Source organism: Stegostoma tigrinum, chromosome 1, assembly GCF_030684315.1.
Source record: "Stegostoma tigrinum isolate sSteTig4 chromosome 1, sSteTig4.hap1, whole genome shotgun sequence".
NCBI lineage: Eukaryota > Metazoa > Chordata > Chondrichthyes > Orectolobiformes > Stegostomatidae > Stegostoma > Stegostoma tigrinum.
Window position 1 is genome coordinate 105,296,469 of NC_081354.1, and position 21,104 is coordinate 105,317,572.

The 21,104-nt window shown below is 41.0% G+C and overlaps 1 protein-coding gene across 3 annotated transcripts in view; it reads right to left on the reverse strand.

Annotated features, from left to right (window-relative positions):
• The window catches only part of tec (tec protein tyrosine kinase), a 152,409-nt gene that overhangs the window by 22,418 nt on the left and 108,887 nt on the right, over positions 1-21,104 (reverse strand). For all 3 annotated transcript variants that reach the window (XM_059647673.1, XM_059647671.1, XM_059647672.1), the window contains 4 exons: positions 12,299-12,373; positions 11,430-11,601; positions 9,598-9,814; positions 5,342-5,406 (listed from right to left, as the gene is read on the reverse strand). In XM_059647673.1, coding sequence (XP_059503656.1) covers positions 5,342-5,406; positions 9,598-9,814; positions 11,430-11,601; positions 12,299-12,373 — 529 coding nt within the window. The remainder of the gene's footprint in view (positions 1-5,341; positions 5,407-9,597; positions 9,815-11,429; positions 11,602-12,298; positions 12,374-21,104) is intronic.

A 21,104-nucleotide genomic window follows, 5' to 3' on the forward strand; every position in this document is an offset into this window, starting at 1 on the left:
CTCTGGCAAAGAGTCTGGTGGAGAGAAAACAATAGCCAATACACAGTGGTGACAGCTGGGAGTCTGGACAGAGTACAGTGAAAAATACGGTCCTCTGTTGATAAGATTGAGAACATGATGACACTGATTTGAGGTGAGTGTCAAAAGATTCTAAAGCGACATGGGGAAAAACATTTCTGTTGTAGCAAATAATAAGGATCTGGAATGTACTGTGGGGAAACTGAACTGGCTCTCACAGAGAAACTAGCACATATACTACAAGCCAAACAGCCTCCTTTTGTTCCAGAAAAGGATGCTCATGAACTATCTATGTAAACTCTAAGTTTTGTTTCATTAGGCGCAGGACATATGAGGGTTTGGTTAGCTAAATTGGCAAGACAGCTAATTTGCGTGCTGAGTGAGACCAATAGCATAGGTTCAATTCCCACACCAGCTGAGGTTACCATGAAGGATTCGCTTTCTCGATCTCTCCTCTCATCTTTGTCATAGTCAGCCTCACGTTAAATGGCCACCAGTCATCTCTCTAATGACTGAACAGCCCCATAATCTGCTAAGATTATGGCAACTTTATCTTTAGTGCATGTACACTTAAGATTTGTAATCTTAAAATTCAGTTACCTGCTTTATACTGACCATTTCAACATTGTGCAACAAGATTATAATTTGTGGAGCTGGAGATTATAATTTATCTATTTGTGGCTGTAACTACAGTTTCCCATCTGCTTCTCTTGAAGGTAAACTCCCTTGTAGTTCAAAAATCTAAACAGGCTTGAATGCATTCGAAAAGCTAAAGCCACTATACCCTGTTAGAGATAATCCCAAAGGGCACTGACGTTTTGAGGGCTCACTAACAACAGCTGATCATTAGTAACAGAGGGAAGTACATTCAGGATATTTGGGATGAACTGTGCCCTAATGCACTTAGGAATTCAAGTAAAATAGACTAAAAGAAGTAATTATATTCTCTTGTGCATTGTGCACATTAAGTCACAGGATTCAGTCTCCCAGCTGTCATCATTGTGTATTGGCTATTGTTTTCTCTTTACCTCTTGTTTTCCAAATCTAGTGACTGAAAAAGAATTTATCAGGGAATTAGGCACCTTGGGAGAACTTCAAGGAAGCATGTCTAAAAAACAAGATCAGAATTGAGAAGTGGCGCAGCAAGCAGATAACAACAGATAAGAACTGCTAGTAGTGAAAGAGAAGTGGGGCCTACACCTCTCTCGGGTGAGTGAAGCTGAGCTATATGGTGGTGGGAATTTTGTTAACTGTGCAAACTCAGAATTATAATGATTCAAGGTTCTGCCTAAAAAAAATGGAGTTAAAATAAGGTCAAGTTGAACAACAGAATTGGGTAACTTAAAGATTTTAAATATGTATTTTTAAAATTAATGGATGAAGTAATGGATGAAAATTGAATAACTTTTAATGTTTGCTGATAAATACTAACATCAGGTAGAGTTTTTGATTATAAATGTTTAAGTAGGATTGTTTCATTGTGATCTGTTGACTTAGAATTTACCCATTATAATTGCATGGTACACTAGGTAATCTTAACATACATGGGAAGATGTGTGATATATTGTGAGGCTCTTAATTACAGTTATGTATGAAGCTGAATTTTATTTGCAAACAAACATTGAAAGACTGCAGCAATAGGAATGTTTTGTTTCACCCAACTTGGGGCAGAACAGAGGCTTGGTAGTTAGCACTGCTGCCTCACAGAGCTAGGGACACAGGTTCAATTCCACCCTCAGCCAATTGTGTGTGGAGTTTGTATCAGAAGTATTAGGAACTAAAGATGCTGGAGAATCCGAAATAACAAAGTGTGGACCTGCTTGAACATAGCAGGCCAAGCAGCATCTTAGGAGCGGGAAAGCTGACGTTTCAGGCCTAGACCCTTCATCAGAAATGGGGGAGGGAAAAGAGGGTTCTGAAATAAATAGGGAGAGAGGGGCAGGCGGATCGAAGATGGATAGAGTAGAAGATAGGTGGAGAGGAGACAGACAAGTCAAAGAGGCGGGATGGAGCCAGTAGTGGCGAGTGTAAGTGGGGAGGTTGGGAGGAGATAGGTCAGTCGAGGGAGTACAGACAGGTCAAGGGGACAGGATGAGGTCAGTAGGTAGGAAGTAGGGGTGCGGCTTAAGGTGGGAGGAGGGGATAGGTGAGAGGAAGAACAGGTTAGGGAGGCGGGGGATGAGCTGGGCTGGTTTTGGGATGCAGTAGGGGGAGGGGAGATTTTGAAGCTTGTGAAGTCCATATGGATATCATTGGGCTGCAGGATTCCCAAGCGAAATAGGAGTTGCTGCTCCTGCAACCTTCAGGTAGCGTCGTTGTGGCACTGCAGGAGGCCCAGGATGGACATGTCGTCTGAGGAATGGGAGGGGGAGTTGAAATGGTTTATGACTGGGATGTGCATCTGTTTATTGCGAACCGAGCGTAGGTGTTCTGCAAAGCAGTCCCCAAGCCTCCACTTGGTTTCCCCGATGTAGAGGAGGCCACAATGGGTACAGTGGATGCAGTATACCACATTAGCAGATGTGCAGGTGAACATCTGCTTGATGTGGAAAGTCTCCTTGGGGCCTGCGATGGGGGTGAGGGAGGAGGTGTGGGGGCAGATGTTGCACTTGCTGCGGTTGCAGGGGAAAGTGCCGGGTGTGGTGGGGTTGGAGGGCAGTGTGGAGCGGACAAGGGAGTCTCAGAGAGAGTGGTCCCTCCGGAAAGCAGACAAGAGTGAGGAGGGAAAAATGTCTTTGGTGAGGGGGTCGGATTGCAGATGGCAAAAACGTTGGAGGATGATGCGTTGGATTTGGAGGTTGGTGGGGTGGTACGTGAGGACAAGGTGGGTTCTTTTTCGGTTGTTATTGTGGGGACGGGGCATGAGGGATTAGTTGTGGAAAATGCAGGAGACACTGTTGAGGGTGTTCTCAACCACTTGGGGGGGGGGGGGGGGGTGGTGCGGTCCTTGAAAAACGAGGCCATCTGAGATGTACAGGAGTGGAATACCTCATCCTGGGAGCAGATGTGGCAGTGGCGAAGGAATTGGGAATAGGGGATGACAATTTTGCAGGAAGGTGGGTGGGAGGAGCTGTATTCTAGGTAGCTATGGGAGTCGGTGGGCTTGAGATGGATATCGGTTTGTAGGTGTTTGCCCGAGATGGAGACAGAGGTCAAGGAAGGTGAGGGAGGTGTTAGAGATAGTCAAGCTGAACTTGAGGTTGGGATGGAAGGTGTTGGTGAAGAGGGTGAACTGTTCGAGCTCCTCATGGGAGCACAAGGTGGCACCGATACAGTCATCAATGTAACGGAGGAAGAGGTGGGGTTTAGGGCCTGCATAGATACGGAAGTGGGATTGTTCCACATAAGCTACAAAGAAGCTGGCATAGCTTGGGCCTATGCGGGTGCCCACAGCTACTCCCTTTGTCTGAAAGGAGTGGGAGGAATTGAAAGAGAAGTTGTTGAGGGTGAGGATGAGTTCGACTAAGTAGATGAGGGTGTCAGTGGAGGGAGACTGGTCAGGCGTGCGGGACAGGAAGAAGCGGAGGGTGTTTAACCCACAGCCTCCAACCTCATCATTCGCCAACCCCACACCGCCCGCTTCTATCTCTTGCCCAAAATCCACAAACCTGCCTGCCCTGGTTGACACATTGTCTCCGCGTGCTCCTGCCCCACCGAATTTATCGCCACCTGTCTGGATTCCATTTTCTCCCCCTTGGTCCAGGAACTCCCTACCTCCATCCGTGACACCACCCACGCCCTCCAGAACTTCCAATTCCCCGGTCCCCAACACCTCATTTTTACCATGGACATCCAGTCCCTCTACACCTGCATTCCCCATGCAGATGGCCTGATGGCCCCTCCTCCCACCCCAAGCTGCACCCCCATTTCCTACCTACTAACCTCATCCTGCCCCCTTGACCTGTCCGTCCTCCCTGGACTGACTTATCTCCCTGCCAACACTCACCTCTACTGGCTCCATCCCCACCTCTAACTTCTGTCTCCTCTCCACCTATCTTCTCCTCCATCCATTATCTTCGATCGGCCTCCCACTCTCTATTTATTTCAGAACCCTCTTCCCCTCCCCCATTTCTGATGAAGGGTCTAGGCCCGAAACGTCAGCTTTCCTGCTCCTAAGATGCTGCTGGGCCTGCTGTGTTCATCCAGCTCTACACACAAATATGGAGTTTGCATATTCTTCCCATGTCTGTGTGGGTTTCCTCCGAGTACTCCAAAGTCCAAAAACGTGCAGATTAGGTGGATTAGTCATGGGAAATGCAGCATTATGGGATGGGTCTGGGCAGAATGCTCTTCAGAGAGTTGGTGTGCACTTGATGGGCTGAGAAACCTGCTTCTACACTTTAGGGATTCTATGATTTATTCTACCCAAGGATCCATCCTTGGTCTCAATTATTTCTCGACCACAAACTGCCCTTTAGTGACCTTACTCAAAAAAAATTGTACCTGAGCTTTCATTTGCACTCTGATGACTGCCAGCTCTACCTCACTGGAAGTTCTCTGAAAGAATCTATCATCTCTAAATTACCAGGCTGCTCATGAAAAATCCATTGCTGGATGAGCAAATATTTTCTCCAGCTGAATATTGGAAAGACTGAAGCCAATGTTAATGGTCTCTCTAAACACTATCACGAGTTTTTCCACACAAACCTTGCCCTGGAAAGCCATTCTGTTTGCAATCTTGGCGTTACATTTGATCTTCAGATGACCTTCTGATTTCAATTTCACATTATCCATAAGTTACAGAACTGCCAATAATTCTGTCCATCTCAGCCTAACTTACCTATAGACTTGACAATTCCCACCCACTCCTACTGGTGTCTCACATCTGCAGCCTGCATTTTAACACATATGAAGTCCTATTTACATATCACCCCTATGCTCACTTCACAACACTGGCTTCTGGTAAGGCCAAGTCTTGATTTTAAACTTTTCAGACTCATTTCCAAACTCCTTCATTCCCTTGCCTATTCCTACCTCTATAATCCTCTCCACAACCTGTGGTGATATTTGCAGCCTCTTGAGCACACGCATTTTAATTGCTCCCCATTGGTGGGCCCAGTTTCAAGCCTTAAGCTCTTGAACACCATCCATACATTTTTCCACTTTGCTTTCCTTCTTTAAAGGTAGGGAAAACCTAGAACATTGGCCAGAATATTGGCCAATTTACCTAATTATGCTGTTGCAGCCCAATGTCATACACCATTTTATAATAGCTCTCGGAAGTGCCTTTGGATATTTTATTTCATTAAAGACATTAAATAAATGTGTATTTGTTGTTGTATCTAACATCAAGAATGGGCTTTATACTAATGCTGGACTTTACCTGGTCATTCCAAAATCAGACACTTTCACCACATGCGATTCACTCACCAAGCAGTTCCTGGCAGCCTAAAAAGACAATTGCAACATACTTGCTTGAAATATATGATCAACATTTTCTAATTCTGCCTTTTACAGTCCACAGTTTTTATAAGTTGACATGAATAGACAATAACCATTGGCTGGTGAACAAAACAAATTCTGTCCAAATGCTTTAAACTTAATCAAAAAAATCACTCTCAAACTGTTTTATTGAGGATAAATGCCACTTTGGTAGATAACCTTGAGTTCTAAACTGCTACCTTGAAGAATTTAAGCAAAATGTATGTAACAAATTAGCTAAATTGGCATGGGACTTCCTCAATCATCTCCGATATTTCAGCAGATGCACAGGACTCAGGAAGGAAGAGGCAAGTTAATCCTATCCACATAAAAATGTAACATTATAATTTATCATTATCATTTAAAATCAGAACAATTTAAATAGATTTGCCAATATATTATAATTTACAAGATAACAAAGTGTGAAGCTGGATGAACACAACAGGCCAAGCAGCATCTCAGGAGCACAAAAGCTGACGTTTCGGGCATAGACCATTCATTTACTAACTGTGTAATTCTGTTATTTAACTTCACGTCTGAGAAGCAGTGGCAGGCATAAATTTGAAGACAAGGACACGAGAAATGCAACTATCAGCTCTCTGATGAAGGGTCTAGGCCCGAAACGTCAGCTTTTGTGCTCCTAAGATGCTGCTTGGCCTGTTGTGTTCATCCAGTTTCACACTTTGTTATCTTGGATTCTCCAGCATGTGCAGTTCCCAGTATCTCTGCTCACTATTATAATTTACAGATCACAGAATCCCTCCTGTGTGGAAACAGGCCCTTCAGCCCAACAAGTCCACACTGACCCTCAGAGCATCCCACCCAGACGCATCCCTGTGTACCCCACCTAATCTATACATCCCCGAACACTACTGGCAATTTAGCATGGCCAATCCACCTAGCCTGCACATCTTTGGATTGTGGGACTAAACTAAATCTGGATTTAGTTGTGAACTGTTTTTTTTAAAAAAATGCTCACGGGATGTGAGTGTCATTAACAAGACCAATATTTATTAGCCCATCCCCAATTTTGGTCAAGATGGTAATGGTAAACCACGAAGTACTGCTGCATCCATGTGGTACACCCAGAGTGTAGTCAGGGAGTTCCAGGATGTTGACCTAACAACATCAAAGGAACGGTGACTTTATTCCAAGGTACAATGATGTTTAACTTGGAACAGGAGCTAGTAGGTCGTCACGCTCCTTCTGAGCTGCTTTTGCATACAGTCTTGGTGCTTGGCCTTGCAGCATTTGTAGTTGTTTCTTGGATATTGAATGGTCAGCTAACTGTGTAATTCTGTTAGTTAACTTCAAGTCTGATAAGCAGTGGCAGGCATAAATTTGAAGACAAGGGCAAGAGAAATGCAACTATCAGCATTTTCTTTACCCTGAACAAGTTAACTTCCAAGCTGAAAAGATTTTCCCTTAGTAGAATATTTGATGTCATTTTTGTAACAGATCTTGAATCTGCTTGCTAACTTTCTTTCCATTTAATTCTGACAGGGCCTTCTCTAATGTGCTATAATTTGTTTTTGTCAGTCAAGTAGCATTAATCCATTACTTAAATAAAAGCATATTACAGCAGATGCTAGAAATCTAAAAAGCAGCAAGAGTTGGAGAAACTCAATGGGTCTGGCAGCTGTTCTGGAGAAACAGAAATTACTGTTTCAAGTCCAGTATGACTTTTTCAGGACGGTTTTTGTTGCTTGTACTTACTTATTTTTATACTTACTTTGAATTTTATACTGTGTTATGGTTACTGGTCACAAATGTTTCCTTATTTTTCAGTCATCAACTTGTCCAATTTCATAACTTGATTTGGTCTGGGTCATTCTTTGTTGGATTAGCAACGTATGGCCAAGAGAACAATTCTGAACTTTTCAATGATTCAGCAGTCTACAAAACGCTCACACATCACTATTGTATATCTCAGTTCGAAGAGCTGTTGTTTGGATTACTACTCTATTTCAAAATCTTAAGCCGTGGCATGATTTTATATCCCCACCCACTTAATACACTTTCAGTAGGACCAAGGGTAAAGGGATGAAGCTCAAGTGTAACAAATAGATAGCCCATTATCTTCCAGCTGATCCCAACCTGGTCACCTGAAACGGTTTGGGCTGGGGTCTGGAAAAAAGATGAGCAAGGGGCCTGCTAGTTCACCTGCTCTTAGTCTTACAGAAGACTTCACATAGTCAATTAATTGCCTTTTAAAGGACCGGGATCCACTTCCTCCATTGTAATATGCTGAGATTGAGAATATGAGAACTGCCTAATGATGACAGGTCGTTGACAGAGCTTGGAATTTTAAAGAATGAAAGGTCACTGAATGAAACATAAAAAATCTCTTAAAGGAGTTTTGATAGAACGGATGCTGAGAAAACATTGCCTCATTGAGAAGGTCTCAGAAAATGGGGGTCAGTAGTTACAGAGATAAAGAGAAAATTCCTTACTCAAAAGAATAGTGCATCTTTGGAATCTTAATCCCAGAGAACAGAAGTTTGTAAATTTAAAACTGAGATTGATAGATTTTTAGGTACTAAGAAAATTAAAGGACTTGGGGATAGTATAAAAAGGTGTTGAAATAGAGGACTAACCATGATCTTGTTAAATGATGAAGCAGACTGTAGGGCCAAATGGCCAACTGCAGCTCCAGTTTCCTCTGTTTTTCTCTCGGACTGTGGTTAGAGTGTGGAACTCACTACCATAGAAAGTGGTTGAGACAAAAAGCTGAGATGCTTTCAAAAGGAAACTAGATGAGAACATTTGACAGAAAGAATTAAAAAGATTATGCTTAAGGCTGAAAATAGTATATGGAATTGAGGTATAAATGAGGTATACAGTGAGGAATAACCATCATTACAATTCTGGAGATGGGTCACTAGATCCAAAATGCTGACTCTTCTTTCAGTGGGTGGATGATGCCTGGCCTGTTGAATTTCTCCAGCTATTTCTGTTGTAGTAAAGTTTAGTGGCGTTAAATGGTCTGTTCCTGCAGTTATTTTTTGTATGTGACGGAACTCCATGTTAGACGAAGTGGTTAAAAAATTCTGTTATTTTGGGTCCATGGAGACAGGCAATCTTAATCAGCTCCCTTAGTGCCAAACCTGATAGATGCATTGGAAAAGCAGATGTCACCTCTGGCTGATTTACCAACCATGGGCTGAACATCAAGCTGTTAGGGCCGGTTTATAAGGCCTGACCTCTCAACAACATGGTGCATGGTTGCAAAATATGACAACTGACAGCTATCAAGAAGAGTTTTTGCTGTTTGTGGTACATTGTGAGCATTCCATGGAAGTAAAAAATCGTAAGCGCAGTAATGATCTCAAAGGCAAAACCCCAAAGTTTTGCCTGCATTCTTCGAGCAGAGAGGTTTACACTTGATCGGCATGGTCGCAGAATGGAAAATAGCACACAGGATTTTCTGCATAGCAAAGTAACTAGAGCCCGATAACTCAGTAAGACATCCAAGCTCCACTTCAAGGAGTTTTCAAGCATGGGGGCCTTAAATACTGATTCTCGCATTCAGGAAACAATGAAATGGGTGGTATCATTTGTGCGCGAGCATGCACATGATGATCAGTAGTTTGGCAACAGATGCCAACTTTGAAAACAACAACACCAATATTGTGGTAGAAATGCTTCTCATGGATTAGTCATTTCAGCCTCCTGCAAAGTGCACTGCATGGAGCTACCTCATCCCCAATGAATTTATCTGTTGTATCTATTTACGCAGACGGAAGGATGCCATTGGGGTGTGGGGAATATTCTATGTAACATGCAGTGAAAAACAAACCCAATAGAAAGAAGAGAATGCAAGTAAACATGTGATCAACGCTACAACCAGACATGGAAAACATGCACTGTTTACTTGTTATATTGTTCCTTTCCACTATCAAAAAGCCTAACTTTATGTTAGATCAAACAATTTTCTGACATACATTTGCAATGTATAAGCAACTACATAAAAAACAAAATAACAGCAGATGCTGTAAATCAGAAACAGAAACAGAAGTTGCTGGAAAAGGTCAGCAAGTTTGGCAGCATCTGTAAAGCGAAATCAGAGAAATATGATTTCCCTTCACAGATGCTTCCAGATCTGCTCAGCTTTTCCAGCAACTTCTGTTTTTGCACATAACTAACTAAAGTACTTACCAAATCTCTGTGTATGAATCCATTTGCTTCCAAATATGACATGCCATCACATACATCCTGGCACATGCTCAGTAACATTTCATTGTTTAACTGCCCTCTTCTTTGTCGAAGATAGTTCAGCAGACAACCAAGCTCCATAAATTCAGTCACTATATATATTGGTTTCTGCTGTGTGCAAACTCCATATAATTGCACTAATTTTGGATGAGATAATTTCCTACAGATAAATCAAGCATGCCAGTGAATATCTCATAGAATCACAGAATCCCTACAGTGTGGAAACAGGCCCTTTGGCCTAGCAGATTCAGACCGAACCTCAGAGCATTCCACCCAAATCTATCCACTTAACCCACCTAATCTGCACATCCCTGAACACTAGCATGGCCAATCCATCTCACCTGCACATCTTTGGACTAATTCCTCAAAACACAGATTTTATACAAATGTCCTGTTTATGGAACATTAAACTGATTTACTACAGACCACTGAATACCAAAACTTATGAATATATTTGTAATGCCTATAATTTAAACTTTCCTTGTTTATTTACTACTTTCTCTTTCTTTGTTCTGCATTTTTATTTCCTACTCTTCCTGAAGATCCTCAGTTCTGGCTGCATATAGCTTAAAAGATGATCTTGAATGCCCTATCCAGCTTAAAATTGTTCATATGTAAGCCTTGACAGCGGATGTTGGAAGATTATTCAGTCACAAGGATCTCACAACAGAATCCAATGTTATTCTCACCTGTATCCACAATCATACTCACAATAAGAATTGTAATCAAGATCGGGGGCTAATATTAACACCAGATTAATACTGAAATGTGACTGACATACAATTACATGAACGAAGAGCTGGAAGGAGCTCCAACTAACTCAGTCTTCATAACTGGTGTTTAGCTGTGTGCCAATGGAATAACAAATGTTTTAACATGAGCATCAACAATAGTATAGGATGTTGGTAATATTACAATTTATCGCAGTATACTCCTTCAACTGAAAATTCCTGGCTACAATCTTTAAAGCTTGTATGCCACACAAAACATTAAAGTCTTTCAATTTTTCTCCCCTCTCTTATTTTTTCCCCCAGAAGTGAAGACCTTCCCCTGTGGACTCCATGGCAAATAACATGCTCGACAATTTTGGCTAAATAGTATAGTCCACATACAAGTGTAAAAATTGAACATTAGAACTTTGTAAATCGACCTTATTGAACATGTCACACTTCTGGGGCAGGTGGGACTTAAACCCAGGCCTTCTGGCCTAGAGGTAGGGACAGTACCATTGTGTCACAAGACCCTTTATGGGAAGTAGCAGTTTTGAGCATAATGCAAGCATTATCACATTCATGTATAGGAATCCTCTGATAGTTCTCATGAATATCAATTCTGACTGATTTTCACCTACAATTGAAATGTGCTGAGAAAGCTAACTTAGCATAGATTTAAAACCATTGAGAAAAGTTATGACACAGGAAGAAGCTGTTCAGCCCACAGTATCTGTTCTGGCCGAGTAATCTAACTGTCTATTCTAATCCCACTTTACGGCACTTAGTCCATAACTTTAAAGATGACAGTGTTTCACGTATACATCCAGATTCCTTGTGGCTACCCGACTCAACCAACAAACCAGGGCAGTGAATTCCACACATCCAGCATACTTTGGATAAATAAGTTTTTCCTTCTACCTCCTCTAATCCTTCTACTAATATCCTTAAATCCATGGAAACATGAGAATAGAATGTAGGATTTTAACAGATCCTGTGTTTCAACAACTTACTAAACCCACAAGGAGTGAATCAGAAATCTAAAATTAATGCACATTCACTTACATCATGATTTTAGCTTCTTCTATGAAATCCTCTTCATACATTGCACCTTCACGTATTGCTTTAATTGCTACTTTGTGTTGAGCTCGCCACTTTCCTAAACGCACCACTCCAAACTGTCCACTTCCCAGCTCTTTCATAAAAGTCAGCTCAGATGGGTTTATTTCCCATTTATCTGAGTAAAATAATTAAGCAACTTTATTGGATCAGATAAACTCAACAGAAACTTTCAAAGCTATGACAGAGAAATTAAATTGCTTAAAATTATGTGCAACTGTATGACACAATTTTTGCCAACAGTTGTCACCTTAGACATAAAGCACTAATATTTATAAAGAGAAGATAACAATGCATTAAACATAGAGAAAATATAAGTAATTGAGAAAATATAGTTGGAGCATATGCCTTTGTTAGAAATATCAGCTGATTCCAGACAAAGTTTGAGCAATATTTTGGAAAACAAATGCAAAGTATTAAACAATGTACTTCAAGGTAATTATTTTTGTTCCCCGTTCAGATATGGCAGCATGACATTAACAGAATACATTTTAACAGAACTTCTATGAGTGGAAAATCAACAATTCTGGTTCAGCAACAAAAATTACCAACATTGACCCTAGAAGAAAGTTTATTAAAGAAGTAAATTAGAAGGTAGCATTATGCAACTTAATCAACAGTAACTAGCAACAACTCTTTAAAAAAAGAATGTTTGCATTCTTATTTGTTGAATTAGATCAGATGATCTGCAAATATTTAACCTAAAGCTTCCATTGACTGAAAAAGAATATTTGCCATAATTTAGCTGGTGACACATTTGACGTTTTAAAAAAAACTAGCAGCTGAGTTAATGCAAAATTAGACTGTTAAATTACCATAGCTAAAGCCAGCAGTTGTAGGTGCAGATCGTCCTTTACGGCCCACTGGATATCGTAATCGTGTGACAAGACCTAAAACAATACCTCCAGTTATTTGTCAAGGTAATAGTTCAACATATACTCATTTTCTCTTATGCAGTGTACTAGAATTGACATTGGGCCTGCAGTTTACATGCAGAACAGGCCTTTCTTTGTTTGGACCTTGGATACATGAGATCACTACGTTTTGCTTTGATAGGTGGCACACTTTCAGGAGAGATAGATGTTGGAATACAGTGCTTCAGCATTCATTTCTCATCCACAAACGAGACTCAACAATGTTTAATTTGCTCCCCACACCTGCCTCATGCCTTTAATTCCCATTTTTAAGATTCCTGTGCTTAACTAAACTTAACACAGTAAAGTACTAACTAAACATACTTGATCACCACTTTGCTCTTGTACTCGGTGTGGTTAATTATGAAGCTAAAAATACAAATTGCTGTTTTATAGAATTATGAATTGGCTACAGCATATAAAGGTGGCCATTTGGCCCATCAAATCGATGCTGGAACTCTGCATGAGCAATTTAGCTAGTCTCACACATTGCCTTTTAACTATGGCCCCAAAACTTTCATCCATTCAGATGTTTATCTAGTTCCCTTTTGAAAGCCATGCTTGAATGTGTTGCCATCACTCCCTGAGTAACAAGACTGTTGTGGTGCAAAAAGGAGCTGTTCAATCCATCATGTCTGTATTGTTTCTCCAAATAGGCATTATGACTAAGTGCCATTCTCCTGCTTTTCCTGAATATTGTTTCTATTTAAATCATCATCTGACACTCTGTTGAATGAACATACAAAGAAAACTGGAATATCTCAATTGTACCTGCCTTCAATACATTCCCAGACATGTTCCAGATCCTAATTACTGATTGTGTTAAAAACCTCTGTCTCAATTAAAATTTTGTTTTGTTTGCAAATTACCTTACATCTATGCCCACACTCATTCTTGATCCATTTGAGAGTGGAAGTGGTTTCTGCCTATCTATTCAGTCTAGCTTCCTCGCAATTTTTAAAACATCTATTAAATCTCTTTTTAGCCTTCGCCTCTGTAAGGAAAAAATTCCCAACTTCATCAAATTGATCTTTGTAAACATTTCCTGCATGGTTTCCAATGTGTTCACATTCACATAAAATGTGACCTAGAACCGGACAGTGCTCTTTAGCTAAGGTCTCAGTAACATTTTATACAAGCTCTGCATTCCCACTTTGCTCCATATTCTAGCCCTTATGGTATAAAACCTAGAATACCGTATGCTTTATAAATTGTTAGTTTTACCTGTCCTGCCATCTTTAGTGACTGGGCACAAAGACGAGCAAGTCTCTCCACTCCTGCACATCCCTTAGGGTGGGGCTTTTTTAAAAAAACTATATTTCCATGTTGTTCTGTCAAAATGCGTCACCTTGCACTGCTCCACATTGATCTTCATTTGCTCCTGCCTGCTCTCTTTACCCACCTGTCAAGGTCTTCTATAATTTTACATTGTCCTCCTAAATTTGGGGAGCTACCAAGTTCTCATCATCTGCAAACTTGAAAATTGTCGCCTGCACATGAAGATCCAGATTATTAAGACACATGAGAAAAACAAACTCATCAGGAAATTCACCAAAAACCTTCCGCCGGTGTGAAAAAACATCCAGTAACCGTAACTGTGTTTCCTCTCCCTCCACCAGTTTTTTTAAAAATTCATGTTAGTGCTATGTAATGAGCCAGTCTTTATAAAAGACCTTAAAGTAAGGGAACATTTAGGAGGTAGTGATCATAATATGGTAGAGTTCAGTCTGCAGTTTGAAAGAGAGAAGGCAAAATTGGATGTAATGGTGTTACAGTTAAATAAAGGTAATTACACAGGCATGAGAGAGGAATTGACGAAAATCGACTGGAAGCAGAGCCTAGCAGGGAAGGCAGCAGACCAACAATGGCAGGAGTTTCTGGGTATAATTGAGGAAACAGTACAGAGGCTCATCCCAAAGAAAAGGAAGATTATCCGGGGTGGGATTAGACAGCCATGGCTGACAAAGGAAGTCAGGAAATATATCAAAGAAAAAAAGACAGCCTATAAAGTGGCCAAGAGCACTGGGAAATCAGAAGATTGGGAAGGCTATAAAAACAGACAGAGGATAACAAAGAGAGCAATAAGGAAGGAGAAGATCAAATATGAAGGTAGGCTAGCTAGTAATATTAGAAATGATAGTAAAAGCTTCTTTCAATACATAAGAAACAAACAAGAGGCAAAAGTAGATATTGGGCCGCTCCAAATTGACGCTGGAAGGCTACTGATGGGAGATAAGGAAATAGCTGAAGAACTTAATAAGTACTTGCGTCAGTCTTCACAGTGGAAGACATGAGTAGTATGCCAACAATTAGGGAGAGCCAGGGGGCAGAGTTGAGTACGGTAGGCATTACAAAAGCAAAAGTGCTAGAAAAGCTAAAGGGTCTAAAAACTGATAAATCTCCGGGCCCCGATGGGCTACATCGTAGAGTTCTGAGGGAGGTGGCTGAGGAAATAGCGGAGGCTTTGGTCGTGATCTTTCAAAAGTCACTGGAGTCAGGGAAAGTCCCAGATGATTTGAAAATTGCTGTTGTAACTCCCTTGTTTAAGAAAGGATCAAGGCAAAAGATGGAAAATTATAGGCCGATTAGCCTAACCGCGGTAGTTGGTAAAATTCTAGAATCCATTGTCAAAGATGAGATTTCTAAATTCCTGGAAGTGCGGGGTCAGCTTAAAACAAGTCAGCATGGTTTTAGTAAGGGGTGGTCGTGCCTGACAAACCTGTGAGAATTCTTTGAAGAGGTAACAAGTATGTTAGACCAGGGAAACCCAGTAGATGTTATCTATTTAGACTTCCAAAATTTTTTTGATACGGTACCTCACGGGAGGCTGCTGAGCAAGGTGAGGGCCCATGGGGTTCGAGGTGAGCTACTGGCTTGGATTGAGGATTAGCTGTCTGACAGAAGGCAGAGAGTTGGGATAAAAGGCTCTCTTTTGGACTGGCAACCAGTGACGAGTGATGTCCCGCAGGGTTCAGTGTTGGGGCCATAGCTGTTTACCTTGTACATTAATGATCTGGATGAAGGGACTGGGGGCATTCTGGTGAAGTTTTCCAATGATACGAAGATAGGAGGACAGACAGGTAGTACTGAGGAGGTGGGGAAGCTGCAGAAAGATTTAGACAGTTTAGGAGAGTGGTCCAGGAAATGGCTGATGAAATTCAATGTGAGTAAATGTAAGGTTTTGCACTTTGGAAAAAAGAATACAGGCATGGACTATTTTCTAAATGGTGAGAAAATTCGCAAATCAGAAGTGCAAAGGGATCTGGGAGTGTTGGTCCAGGATTCTCTAAAGGTTAACTTGCAGGTAGAGCCCGTAATTAAGAAAGCAAATGTAATGTTGTCGTTTATCTCAACAGGGCTGGAATATAAAAGCAGCAACGTGCTTCTGAGGCTTTATCAGGCTCTAGATAGGCCCCATTTAGAATACTGTGTCCAATTTTGGGCCCCACACCTCAGGAAGGACATACTAGCCCTAGAGCGTGTCCAGCGGAGATTCACACGGATGATCCCTGGAATGGTAGGTTTAACGTATGATGAACGGCTAAGGATCCTGGGATTGTACTCATTAGAGTTTAGAAGGTTGAGGGGAGATCTAATAGAAACTTACAAGATAATGTATGGTTTAGAAGGGGTGGATGCTAGGAAGTTGTTTCCGTTAGGCGGGGACACTAGGACCCGTGGGCACAGCCTTAAAATTAGATGGGGTAAATTTAAAACTGAAATGAGACAACATTTCTTCAGTCAGAGAGTGGTGGGCTTGTGGAATTCATTGCCGCACAGTGCAGTGGAGGCCGGGATGTTGGATGCCTTCAAGGCAGAGATCGACAAATTCTTGATCTCACAAGGAATCAAGGGCTACGGGGAGAGTGCAGGGAAGTGGTACTGAAATGCCCATCAGCCATGATTTAAATGGGGGAGTGGACTTGATGGGCTGAATGGCCTTACTTCCACTCCTATGTCTTATGGTCTTATGTTGCTCCTGTCCCTTCTATTCAATGAGTAGCAACTTTTTGCATAGATCTGTTGTGACATTGTACGGAATGCCTCTGGAAGTCCATTTACACCCCATCAGAACACCATTACCATCAACAATGCCCTCTTTTACCTCTTCAAAAAACTCTCGCAAATTTGTTTGACACAATTTTCTTTTATGAAATCTATGCTGGCTCTTCCTAACTCACCCATTAATTCTAACCTAAGTAATTGCTTTGAGAAGTTCTCTGAAGTTGGACTGACTGGTCTATAATTGCTGAGCCAATTTCAACTTTTCTTGAATAAGAGCATAACATTTACAAATCTCCATTCCTCGGATGTTACCTCAGAATCCAGGAAAGATTGCAAGATTGCCGATCCCTCTGCAATGTCCACTGCACTTCCTTCAATCTCCCTTGTTCGCACTTCATTCACTTCTGTAACTACCAACATTAAGTATCAACAGCCTTCCAATACCACCTCTATCAATTACTCATGACTCCAGTTTCCTCCTCTGTCACCATGGCCTGGGAAGCTTCCCCTTCCTTAGTAAAGACAGATTCAAAATACCAATTTAGTACCTCATCCATTCCCCTGCCACCTGAGTAAACCCTCATTTTGACACTAATCATCATTTAAACACTCTTTTATTGCTTACACGCCTACAGAAGATTTTGGATTGCCACTTTATGCTTGCTGCCAGTTTTTCATAATCCATTTCTGCTACTCTCATTTGGTTTCTTGCCTCCTTTTCTGACTGGTCTTGGGTCTCAACTGAGGTATCAAGTAGAAAACAATCATAAGCACACTTTTCCTCTTCTTTATCTTAACATCAACATCCTCTTTTTTTCAGGGACCTCTGGGTTTTGTCTGCCCCATTTTCTCTTTTGAGGCAATGCACCTCAATTGTACCTTAAGTATCTTTTTGTTGTAGGTAGCCGAATTTTTCAGTTACAGTTTTCTCTTGCCAAACTTTAACTCCAATTTATCCACCCAAGGTTCATTCTTGCCCCATTGAAGTTGGCTATCCACCAATTAATTATTCTGAATCTGGATCATCTTTTGGCCTTTTGAGATCTGATTTGATTTATTATTGTCACATGTGCCAAGTTAGTGAGAAATATCGTTTTACTTTAACCAGATAAATCATAACTTACATAAATACATCAAGCGAATAGAACAAAATGTAGTATTACAGCTGCAGAGAAGATGCAGATAAAGATTAACTCTAAGATATGAGTGGTCCATTCATAACTCAGACAACAGTGGGGAAAAAGCTGTTCTTAAATCTGTGAGTACATGTTTTCGAACTTTATTTCTTCTACCCAAAAGAGTGGAAGACAGTATAACTAAAGGTGGGAGCGCGTTGATTATGTTGGCTGCCTTCCCAGGCAGTGGTAAGTATAGATGGAGTCAATAGAAGGGAGGCTGGTTGTCATGATGGTCCAGCTGCATTCATGACTGTCTGTAATTTCTTGCCATCTTGCCAGAGCAATTGTCACACCAAGTTGTGACGCATCCAGATAGGCTGCAAGATCATTGTGGACATGCCAAATTTCCGTAGCCTTCCGTGGAAGTAGGCACATTGTGTAGGGAGTCTGGTTTGAGATTAGTAATCTGATTTTTCAGGTGGTTCAAATCACCCTGAAATCCCTGGTTCTGACAGCGGGCTTACCTTAGGAGTGTGAAGTGAAGAAGGCAGTATTAGCTGTTTTAGGGCAAAGAATCTCTGCGTTTACTAAATGCAAAGGTGAGTATATCACAAAAAATAAAAAAAAGTAATAAACAGTGAAATAACACAAAGGTGAATAAAATACAAGAGATGAAAAGGTAAATTTAAAACAGTGAAACTGACACTTTCAGTTATTAACTTAACACGGACTAATTACTATTAGAAACTAAGCAGTAGTTTCAAACACAGGCACTTTAATCAGACTTCCTGACTTTGGGGAGTCCTGCACTGTCATCAACCCACCTTCACCTCCATGCCTGCTAGGCTGGATACTTTGGGTCTTGTGGAAATAGGCTCACCACTGGAGATAAACACGATTTTGAAATACAGCTGGCTGTTTGCATTTGCTGCATCCAGTGCTTTGCTTATGAATTCGAACAGTATAGGCCTTCAGTCATGTCTGCCTCTTTGTAGGTTACGTGGAACAATCCCTCTTCCATACCTACACTGGCCCTAAACCCCAACTTTCCTCCGTTACATTGATGACTTTATCGGCACCGTCCTGTTACATTGATGACTGTATCGGCACCGTCTCGTGCTCCCAAGAGTAGCTCAAACAGTTCATCCACTTCACCAACACCTTCCACCCCAACCTCAAGTTCACCTGGACCATCTCCAACACATCCCTCATCTTCCTGGGCCTACCTGTCTCCATCTCAGGCAACCACCTAGAAACTGACATCCATTTCAAGCCCACCAACTCCCACTGCTACCAAGAATACACTGCCTCTCACCCACCTTCCTGGCTATATCTACTTAATCTGCATGTTCAGCTAATTTTGTAGTGTTCTTTCAAATGCTCCATTTTTCTGTTGATTGTCTGCTCCCAAGTCTTTCATTGACTGCATCACAGAATTGTTGTGGAACAGGAGGATGATGTTTGACCAACATCTTACCTGCACAGACTCTTCAAAACAAATACCATTATCCAGTGCCAAAATCCTGCTTTTGCCATATCTCCTTGCATATTTCTATCCAAGAAATCTTTAATGCTTTCTTGGAAGCCTCAATCTGAACCTGCCTTCACCACACTTCCAGGCAGCACATTTCAATATTGTAACTACTCACTGAGTGAAAAAATTTTTTCTCCACATTAGCCTTGCTTTTTTTTGCATAACACTTTAAATAAAAAACATCCCGAGCCCAAGACAAACTGTATACTCTTCATGTCTTCCCCTTGGAATGTTTCCACCACAATTCTTGTCTACAATTGAATACTTCAATTCTTTGGAAAGAAAAGCAGCTAATATTTCAGGGCCACGATCCTTCATCAAAACAGTGAGATCTGCTGAGTATTTCCACATTTTTCTGCTTAAATTTCAGATTTCCAGCATCTGTAATGTCTTGCTTTTGTGCTCCTATTACTTATTTTTTTCTCCCAAAAGGCATTACTTCTTGGCATTGAAATTTCATCTTAAAATGAAATGAAGGTCTCATGATTGTATAATGGGGATTTAACACACCATTTAAATATTCAATAACTCTATCTATGGTTTTGCTTGGGCTATGATACAGCAGCATGGAACCACTGGCTATTTTGCTTTCCAGATTTCATTAATGGTGTGTGAAAGGGTTTGTAAATTGCCCTAAATTAGTGTTCCCAGGGCTTAGCCATAGTGCCAATAAGATCTATTCCTTATGGTTAAGGCATGGGAGCCAGTCAGCCTTTAATCTGTATGTTGGCTCGCTGAAGAAGTAGTGCACCTAGTACATGCTCCTGTACCCATTCAAATTTTCCCCTATCATGTAATAATCCAATTTCCTTTTGAAAGCCTCAATTAACTCTGCCTCCAGCACATTCCCAGGCAGTGCATTCCAGAACTTAACTGCGTGAAAATGTTTTCCTTTTGCTGCCTTTTTTTTTAAAGCAATTACATTAAATTTGTGCTATTTGATTCTGAATTCTTTCACCAAGGACAGGTTCTCCCTTTACATGCTGTAGTGACCACGATTTTAGTGTCTCTCTCAAATCAGATCTCAGCTTTCTCTTCAAGGAGAACAGTCCCAACTTCTCTCATCTTTCTACATTGCAGAAGTTCTCATCCCATTTTTCTGCATCTTCAAACGTTTATGCCTTCACATCTTCCCAAAATTAGAGGTGTCTAGAACAGGAAGCAATATTCTAGTTGAGGTGGGTACCAGTTTTATTTTTTAAACCAGCTTTTTCAGAATTAATGCAACTTCTTTTGTTTTGTACCCTCGGCACCATTAATAGATAGATGTTGCATGCTTTACTGACCATACTCTCAACATCTCGTGTCATGTTCAATGATTTACATGCACATATTGTTCCTACATCCTTTCAGAATTAAAGCCTTTACTTTATATTTTGTGTGTTCTTTGAAGCACTGCATGTTTCCCTGCATTTAATTTCAACTACAGGTTGGTGGATCCAAGATAACGAAGTGTGGGGCTGGATGAACACAGCAGGCCAAGCAGCATCTTAGGAGCACATTTCTTTATGGTACACAATATTTCTGAGTTTCATTTCATCCACATATTTTGAAATTATGCCCCATGCATCACAGTCTAGGCCACTAATAAATCAGAAAAGTTGGAATCCTAATACTAATCCCCAAGGAACCATGACAAATCTTCCTCCAGTATAGAAGACAATTATTCGTGACTACTATTTCCTGTTACTCAGCCAACTTCATTTTCATCTTGCTACTGTTTCTTTTATTCCACAAGCTCTAAGTTTGCTCACAAGTCTGTTGTGCAGCACTGTATCAACTGTGTTTTGGAAGTCTACACAGATCATATCACAGTATTACCGTCATCACCTCTTATGAAAAGACTTCAGCAAGTCATTTAAAGATGATTAACAAATCCATACTGGATTTTTCTACTTGAGTAACAATTACTTCGGTCCCACTATTGCTTCTAAAACCTCCCCTGCATCTGAGGTTAAGCTGTTAAGTCTGTCATTTCTGGGCTCATTCTTGCACCCATTCTATTTCATCTTAATTGCGAAGTATTCTATTCTGCAGAAAGCCCTGGACT